The sequence below is a fragment of the Natrix helvetica genome (assembly GCF_964273705.1).
Source record: "Natrix helvetica genome assembly, chromosome: 1".
NCBI classification, from domain to species: Eukaryota; Metazoa; Chordata; class Lepidosauria; order Squamata; family Natricidae; genus Natrix; species Natrix helvetica.
This window is the reverse complement of record NC_138548.1, coordinates 318264789-318274240: the sequence shown is the minus strand read 5'-3', so window position 1 is coordinate 318274240 and position 9452 is coordinate 318264789. Positions and strand designations below refer to the sequence as shown.

General features: G+C 43.3%; 1 protein-coding gene across 1 annotated transcript; it reads right to left on the bottom strand.

The window, feature by feature from the left end:
* Positions 1-2228: 2228 nt before the first annotated feature.
* RPL32 (ribosomal protein L32) lies at positions 2229-8072 on the bottom strand. Its single transcript, XM_081951627.1, has 4 exons — positions 7920-8072; positions 5866-5966; positions 5537-5718; positions 2229-2403 (listed from the first exon to the last, which is right to left on the bottom strand). Exons 2-4 carry the CDS (start codon positions 5959-5961, stop codon positions 2274-2276), a joined length of 408 nt encoding a protein of 135 aa, XP_081807753.1. The 5' UTR covers positions 5962-5966; positions 7920-8072; the 3' UTR covers positions 2229-2273.
* Positions 8073-9452: the final 1380 nt, after the last annotated feature.

Below are 9452 nucleotides of genomic sequence, written 5' to 3'. Positions count from 1 at the left end.
TTCTCAAACTTGGCGAATTTAAGTCCTGTGGACTTCAACTCCCAGAATTCCCCAGCCAGCTATGCTGGCTGGGGGATTCTGGGAGTTGAAGTCCACAGGACTTAAAGTCGCCAAGTTTGAGAAACACTGCTCCAAATGAATCAACAGATGTGGCAATTACATCAGTTAAGTACTGGTGTTCCATGTTTACAGATATTACAATTAAGTGATTTTTCAGTGTTACAAGATTTTATACCCATTGCCCTGCCTCCCTCCTCTGAGATTAATATTAAACTACAGAAGTATCTCAACTGTCTTCCAAGATTGAATGCCTTATGTTTCATTCATGTGGTGTGTCTGCCACTGTGTAGTTTTTTTTCTTGCTACAATTGTTCTTTTTTTAAAAAGAAGCTAATACCAAAGCATTGATTATTTCAACGTATATAAAATTAGCATGTTATTATCAAGAGACGTTCATCTGGTATAAAGTATGCAGTAATGAATTGGCGCCGTTCATTTATCAAAATGGAAATACAACTGTAGTATTCTCGTTTTGTTTTCATTCAGCAAGGATCATATTGCTGCCTTGCAGCTTGTGATTACATTTCACTGGGGAAGTGAGGGGGGGGGAGTCATATGCCACTTAATATGTGAATCACTTAAGTGCTCTATTTATAAAACAGGGTGTCACCTTTTGCTGTTCATGCATCAGAATAAAGTCAAATATATAACTGACAGAATTTGGTTTATTGGTTTTTCTACCCAATTAACTTTTGTATGGACACTTATCTGAATTTGAACTTGCTGCTCTTCATAAAATAATTTTAAAACCTGTGATTTTAAGCACCCTTAAATGTTAATGAAACAAAATTGGGAATCTATTTTGAGAAGACAGAATCTTAAATCAGCAGATGACATTTAAGTAATTGGGTTTGAAGTACAGCTCCATCTTCACAAGTATCATTTCCAAGCCAGCTATCCCCTATGCTACACTGGGTATGCATTTCATTTTTGTTCCTTAAATTAAGGATTTTTCATTCATATATATGCATTCTATTTATTAAAATTCTCAGGACAACTATCTAAAGCAGGGGTGTCAAATTCAAGGCCTGCCGACTGGCGTTTCCATCTGCCTCCACCCTGTAATCAGCAGACCATCCCACGGTGCCTCTGCCAGCAAAAATGAAGCCTGGGAGGACCGCATGCCCCCCCCCCCAATTCCCTGTCAGAGTTGCAGGAGGCTGTCACAGCCGAAAATGGAGCAAGTGACATTGACGCCTGACAAACACAACCCTGATGCAGCCCTCATTGAAATGGAGTTTGACAATCTGATCTAAAGTATAAAAAACTTACTAAATTTTATTTCTGCCTTCTGGGGTTTCAGTTACACTCCGATTTGTGTCACTTGCAAATTGAATCAAAATTTCTTTCAAATCTTTATCCAAGTACAATGTTGAACAGAGGACCCAAATCTGAACCCCATGGTACTCCTCTCAATAACTCTACATTGCTTGCAGTAGTTTTCAAGCCAGCTGTGGTAAAGGTTCCCCTCACACATATGTGCTACTTGTTCCCAAATCTTAAGGAGGCAGTGCTCATCTCGGTTTCAAAGCTGAACAGCCATCTCTGTGGTCATGTGGCCGGCATGACTAAACGCTGAAGGCGCACAGAACGCTGTTACCTTCTCACCAAAAGTGGTTCCTATTTTTCTACTTGCATTTTTACATGCCTTGAAACTGCTAGGTTGGTAGAAGCTGGGACAGGTAATGGGAGCTCACTCCGTTACACGATATTAGGAATTTGAACCACCGAATTGCTGACCTTTCTGATTGACAAGCTCAGTGTCTTAGCCACTGAGACACCGCATCCCTCAGCTATGTGATACAGCTATTTAATTGTAATCAAATTCAGCCCACACTGAATTAGCTTGCTAATCAAAATGTAGTATATTATATATCTGGAAATTAAAATATATTATGTACAGCATTCTCACAATCTTTTGGAACTTGTTCAATGAAAAATGAGGGTGGTTAGTCTGGGAGGGTTTTCTGTTGAGATTTATTCTGACATCTGGCAATCACTGATTTTCAACTGCATGCTTGACAATACATTCTTTTGCACTACAACAAATTATATTTGTGCAAATACTTATTAGCAATCTCATTAATTTTAGAGCTGCCTCATTTCCAAAATTAGGATTTCTTTCATGGGGGTGCCCCACCTAATTCAATTCATGCCAAGGACACACATTTTCCAAATGTTGTACTTTATTAAATATAGTTGTTCAAGACAAACTATTCATTTTCTTCACTGCGCAGTCTGGCATTTGGATTGGTAACCTTGATAGCAAGCTGAGCTGCTCGCTCCACAATTATCTTCCGGTTCTTGGATGAAACGTTATGAGCAATTTCTGCACAAAATGACCTAAAAGCAACCACAAAAGAATGTTACAAGCTCTTTGTTAACATAGTAAATGTTTCTAAGAAATTCTCCTCAAAATGAGCTTTATGAATTCCAGACAGTGAAAATCCATCTATTCTGAACTGAACATCAAACTAATCTAGATATGCAACACAACTTCCTCCCCATATTTTCCCCACAACCACCACCCTGTGAGATGAGTTGGGCAGAATGGGTGACTAGTTCAAAGCCACCCAGCTAACTTTCATGACCATCTCTGCCTTTCTAGCAGGGTGCCTTAACCACCAGACCAGTGACGGCAAACCTTTTTTGTCCACGGGCCAAAAGCACACGCGTGCACATGTGCCCACACTCATAATTTAACCCCACCCCCCAGTGCCATGTCCCCTGCTGCATAACTTAAATCCCCCCACCGCTGTCCTGAACACAGCTTTCTTGGAGCCTGGGGAGGGCAAAAATGGCCGCGGCTACCCACCGGGATGTCCTCTGGAAGCTGCAAACGCCCCATTTCCCGACTTCCGGTAGGCCCATTTTTCGCACTCCCCCGGCTCCAGAGGCTTTCTAGGAGCCTGGGGAGGGCAAGAACATCCTCCCACTTCTCCCTGGAGGCTTAAAATGTCCTCCGAGAGCCTCTGCATGAACCCTGTACTTAACTGGCATCACATGGAGACTCCTGGTAAGGGAAGGGCAGTGTGGGTGGACCAGCCAAACCAGCTGGCCAGCGCGCACATGCGCACAGGTAGGGCAAAGGCTTGTGTGCCCGCTGATATGGCTCCGCATGCCACTTGTGGCACATGTGCCATACGTTCGCCGTCACGGCGCTAAACCAAACTAATTCTCATTATTGTCCTGCCTCTTAGGGAGGAAGGCACTATTTTGATACTATAGCTTAGGTTCTCCAGGCTTGGTTGCAAACTCCCTTTTTTCTCCTTAGTTTTACTTTGAGCATTAGATGTGCAAAATGCCCGAATTCAGTAGATAGTGCTCGACTTAAAACACTTCATTTGATGACGGTTCGAAGTTACAACAGCATTGAAAAAAGTGACCTATGACCATTCTTCACACTTATGACAGTTGCAGCATCCCCATGGTTATGTGATCAAAAATCAGACACCTGGCATATTTATGATGGATGCAGTGTCCCAGGATCACGTGACCAGCTTTTGCAACCTTCTGTTAAGGCATAATCAAAGGAGAAGCCAGATTCATTTAATAACCATGTTACTAATTTAACAACCGCAATGATTCATTTAACAACTGTGGCAAGAAATGTCGTAAAATGGACAAAAATTCACTTAAGTGCCTTGGTTACCAAGATAAACTTTGGGCTCAATTATGGTCGTAGGTCGAAGACTACCTGTATGCCCACAACACAACTGACTGCTGGAGTCAATGCTATGCTATGGCTTATTGGATCTATTTGGGATAATCTCCCCCACCAATATGTTCTCTAAGGTGCGCGGCTGCGCACATGGCAAGAAAACACTGTGCAGCAGTTTGCAACTGCCACGCAGTGATTTCTACTGTCACAGGCTCCGGAAGCTGGGGAGGTCCTTTGCAGGCGTCTAGAACTGGCCGCCCACAAAGGACCTCCCCGGACTTGTTTTGATGAGCGCGAGACTGATGGTAGTTTGCGCTGGCCGCGCCCGCTCAAACTATTGTCAGTCGCCCCGTGTTCAGCAAAGCAACCCAGTCCTAGCTGCTTGCGCCTGAAGTGAACCCCCAAAGCCCCTGCCGTCACTAGAATAACTGCTGCCGCCGCTGCCTCCTCCAACAGCACTACATTTGCTGCCCAACGCTGCAGCTGAGGTGAAGCCACCAAAGCTTCCGTTGGCGCCCCTGCCTGTGGCAGCAGCGCCTCCCCCTCCGCTCAGAGCACCTGAGCTGGGCCCCGCGTTACCCCTGTCCCCTCCTCCTCCATCGTGCTTTTGAGGAGCCATGAGGCCGCGAGAGCTAGCAGGAAGGTGGCGGGGGGCGGGAGCAGGAAAAAAAGGCCTCATGACTTCTTAAAAGCACAGCAGAGGAGGAGGCGGCAGGGGTAAAGCGGAGCCCAGCTCAGGTGCTCCAAATGGAGGGGGAGGCGCTGCCGCCACTGCTACGGGCGGAGGCGCCAGCAGGAGCTTTGCAAGCTTCACCTCAGCCGCAGTGCCAGGCAGCAAATGTGGTGGTGCTGTTGGAGGAGGAGGCGGCAGCAGTTATTCTGGTGGCAGCGGGGGCTCATCAGCATCTTCAGCGGCAGCCCTGCCCTCGGTGAAAAAAAACGAAGATGGAGCAGATTCACGCAGATGATGTCGCCGCAACATGACTGGAGGAGGAATTCTGGGAGTTGAAGTCCACAAGTCTTAAAGCTGTCAGGTTTGAAGACCCCTGGGGTTTTTTTCCCTAAAGGGTTAGGGGTGCAAGGATCTTGTAACTTGACAGCTTTAAGACTTGCACACTTCAATGCCAGAGTTCCTGAGCCAACATTTTGGTTACTAAGCAGGAGCGTTGTTAAGTGATACTGATATTATATAACACTTTTAATTAAGCGGGTACCTTGAATAAACATAACTGAGTTTCAAACAATACTGATTTAGTTGTTGTCTTAGGTAACATCTGTGAAAAAAATTCAGGTACTCAGGCATGAAAACGTGCCGCTCAAACACTATACTTTTCTGCTCACACTGAAAAAAAATTAGAGGGAACATTGTCCCCCACCACCCGGGGATTAATGTTCAAGATGATGTGGTATATATTAAGATAGCGATGAGGGCTGGAGGAAAAAATGAGAGCAAAATGCAGTCAATCCAAGATTTCTAGTTCTCATTAGTATTTTTTCCAATCTTTAAACAATTTCCATCAATAATGGCAATATAAAGTTTTCATTTTTCTCAGCCATCTATTTTTATGTTATAATCTTTCAGCAACACTAAATAATTTTGTAAAGGCAATGAAGTAACAGAAAAAGGACTTGTCTTAGGCAGGAAGTACAAGACATTCTGAGGAAGAGAATAACAAAAAAGATACCTAGAAAAGATGCCTAAACAAAAAGGGCTGGTTTAATGTATTCCATCTTCATTTCAGAATGACTTAATTTTACCATATAGCAATGCAATGTGGAACAAAGAATAATGACAAAACACTGTTTCCAACTTACTTGTTGCTCATCATTAGCACCTCCAGCTCTTTGACATTATGAACAAGAAACTTCCGGAATCCCGAGGGAAGCATGTGTTTTGTTTTCTTATTGCTTCCGTAGCCAATGTTGGGCATCAAGATCTGGCCCTTAAATCTTCTGCGAACTCTGTTGTCAATACCTCTTGGCTTACGCCAGTTACGCTACAAGAATTCAAAAGCAATTGGAAGAACTTCAACATGATGTTTTCAGAGACTGTCATTTTAAAGTCCTGAAGACCCACAATAAACCACCAACCAGAGTATTTTAATGTTAACTGAGGGTTTAACATTCACAAAAAGAACATCTACCTTGATTTTGACATAGCGATCAGACTGATGACGGATGAACTTCTTGGTCCTCTTTTTGACAATATTAGGTTTGATGAGAGGCCTCAGAGCTGGCATCGTAACTACAAAAAAAACATATGTAAAGAATTATAACCTGTAGGTTGTAAATGAAGCATAAAATTGTTGCAGAATATCTTCCGTTTGCTAGCGCGTTTCAGAGCCAGAAACAGAATGGGTGTTTTCTGCAATTTTTATCCCTCCTGTGTCCAAAGCTGGAAGAGTACAAAAACTCTCCAGATGCGATCCTGGGAGGTTATTGGTTTAAAATCTGAGTTTCTGATCTCTCGTTTTCCAATATTTCTTTAGTATACTGCATTCTTAAAAATGATACAAATTTTGTATTACTTAAAGCAACTAACAGCAAAGCCAATGGGTCATCTATTACAAGTGGAAGCTTTGTCAGAAATCAGATTAACCATTCCCGATTATTATTGAGATTTTTTTAAATTTGTAAGTATTGAATAAGACTCCAAGGCAATCTACATATACCATTGTATAAATACATCGCAGCATGATGGATGAGCAAGGTAATAGTTTTGTGTGCCTGACCACTGTTCTTCCAACTGTCTCACAACTTTAAATTTTCATCTGAAAAAATAAACCAGGTTGGACTTGCCCTTGGGAATTGTGAGGCTTTTAATTGCACAAAACATATCCCTTATTTTTCAGAGTATAAGATGCACCCCCCTGCAAAAGAGGATGGAAAAGTCTGTGCGTCTTATACAGCAAATATTGCGGCGGGATGTGAGGTGTGTGGTTGGTGTGGTGCCGATCAGCTGTTCTAGAATGGGCAAAGGCAAATGGACTGATGAATAGGGATGGATGTTTGGAGGCAATTTTTTTCGTGTTTTCCTCCCTAAAAGTTAGGTGCCTCTTCTAGTCTGAAAAATATAGTATATCCCTGTACTTCATTTTCACATCATGCCAAGGATGCAGACACTGGGAAGATTAGCAAAATCGTCACTCTACCTTCTTTCATTGCTAACTGAAAGGCTTGTATATGAAAATAAATCTTTATATGTATATATATAAAAGGAACAAGTCCTACAAAGTTAGTATTTCGTAGAAAGGATCAAATGGCTTCTATAAGCTAAGGCTATGCATACAATGATTGCTACCGCTATGAAACAACTGGGTCTTGGTAATTTAATAAATATATCATACACACTTCTTCATCACTGAAGCTTCATCAGATGAAAGAGCAGGTGTATGTATCATTCCCACAACATGCACAATTGGATAAATGAGGGGATCAATGCTCTGGTGTAGCTGTCAAATGATTTATGTCGTAAAAAACAATGGCCTGCATTACAGTACCGGGAGTCCGCAGATTACAATCACAACTGAGCCCAAAATTTACGTTGATAATGGAACACTTGTTAATTGAGTTTTGCCCCATTTTGAGAATTTTCCTGCCACCGCTGCTAAGGGAATCATTGCATTTGTTAAGGTTGTTAAGTGAATCTGGATCCCCCCCCCATTGACTATGCTGGTCAGAAGGTCGCAAAATCGGACCGCATGGGCACTGCAACTGTCATAAACATGAATCAGTTGCCAAGCGTCTTAATTCTGATCCTATGGCCGCGGGGATGCTGCCAACGGTCGTTACGTGCGAAAAACGGTCATAAGTCACTTTTATTTCAGCGCCGTTGTAACTTAGAACGGTCACTAAGCGAACAGTAAGGCGAGGACTTCCTGGATTTCTGTAATTCCCAACCCGCATGCAGACTCAAAACTCTCGTGCCGCCTCTGAAAACAGCAGACCCAAAATATCGCCTTCTGAGCGGGGAAGAATGTGGGCCTGCCAGCTTTTGCGCTTGTCGCCTGCCCCACCCGAAGAAACCGAAGCCTGCAACCGCCTCCCGTTAACAAGGTGTGAGAAAACCCGCCGTTTCTCCTCGCCTCGGAAAAGAGCGGCGGGGGCTGATGGAAACCATCTCCAAGCAGCCCCGAAGAGGAAGAAAAGTTCGCTGCAATGTCTCCTCGGCCAGGATGGCAACGGATTCCCGACTTACCGACTATCTTACTTGGCGGCACGGAAGTAAAGAGAGAGAGAGAGGAGCCGGAAGCCGCAAAGCTTGATGGGACGCTCGGGCGAGAGTGGAGTAAAGTCCTGGAAGGTCGGGTGAGAGCCTTTCAAGTCGGACGAAGAACCAATGGAAAGCTGTGCCTCCTAGCTGGTCAATCTTTTTAACGGACGATCAAATGAAAAGGCATTTATTTAAATTTTATTGAATTTCATTGAATTCTATTTAAATAAAGTCCACATTTCAACCCAATCGCGGCACGCAACTCTGGCTGGCAATGAGCAAGGACCTGTGTACGTCACTTCCGCCAGCAAGGGCAAATTGTAGACGAGGAAAGTAGCCCTTGGAAGTAAGAAAGTATAGAGAGGGAGCCACGCTTGCTGTTCAATTGAGACCTCCTTATAAGATTAAAGAGAGCAGGGGCCTCCAACCTTGGCAACTTTAAGACTTGTGGATTTCAACTCCCAGAATTCTAGAAATTGAAGTCTACAAGTCTTAAAAGTTGCCAAGTTGGAGACTCCTGAAATAGAGGACCCTGGACAGGGCAGCTTGTGCCTCGCAATTTCTCAATGCTTTTTACAGATTTTTGCATTTGCATTAATTATACATTTTAATTCAATGTAATATTTAATTTTTTAAAAAAAAAATCTGCTGTCTGATCTCTGATCTTAATATCTATGGGGCAGGAGAAAATGAATGGATGATCATAGAATGAATTCCACCATAGAAAAAGCCTTTCCTGGTGTTCCGATTATCACGTCCTCCTTTGCCTGTTTAGCTGTAGCCCTAGACACCAACAGATTAAGATCTGTGAATAACATCAGTTCTTTAGTTGAAAGTAAAAAAGATTTCAGAGACCCCCGTTATGAAAGTAAAAAAAAATAGTGAAAATATGGCTCAAGATTAAATATCAAGAAGATAAATTTGTCAGTCTGCATGCTAAGCGACTACAATTGGTGGCAAACAGGCTTGAGGGAAGATGAAAGGCAGCAGATGAGGTGGGTGGATATAGGACTGTTGGAAGAAATGTCCTTCTGGGTTCGGCTCCAAGTGGGGAAAAAGATACTGGAGACATGGAGGCTGCTTAGAAAGATGGTTTTAATGGTGGACAGGACCGCGTGGCTTGAGTCCTGAACAGAAAAGGTGATCACATGCTTCAATGTTGGTGGAGAAGAAGAGAAGGGAAGGGAAGAGCAGAGAAGAGCTGAAGAAGGGCTTGCAGGGCTTTTTATAATCTGTTCTGCCCCACCTATCTGTTTCCTGTTCCTGTGTAAGAAATGTATTCTGATTGGTTGCCAGACTCCCATGGGCCCATGCAAGGGCAACCCTCTAGGCTGAGTTTTGAATCCAGGTTTGGTTGAGTTCTCAAATGCCATGTGGTCAGTTGAGTAAAAGGCAATATTATCCTGCCTTAATCCCATCACTCTGGAGCTGAAGAGGAGAACTCTTTATTATGTAAAGTGGACTAGCTTGGCCTTCTTAATGGCCCATTGACAATGTGGGGATGGGCAGGAAGCTGCA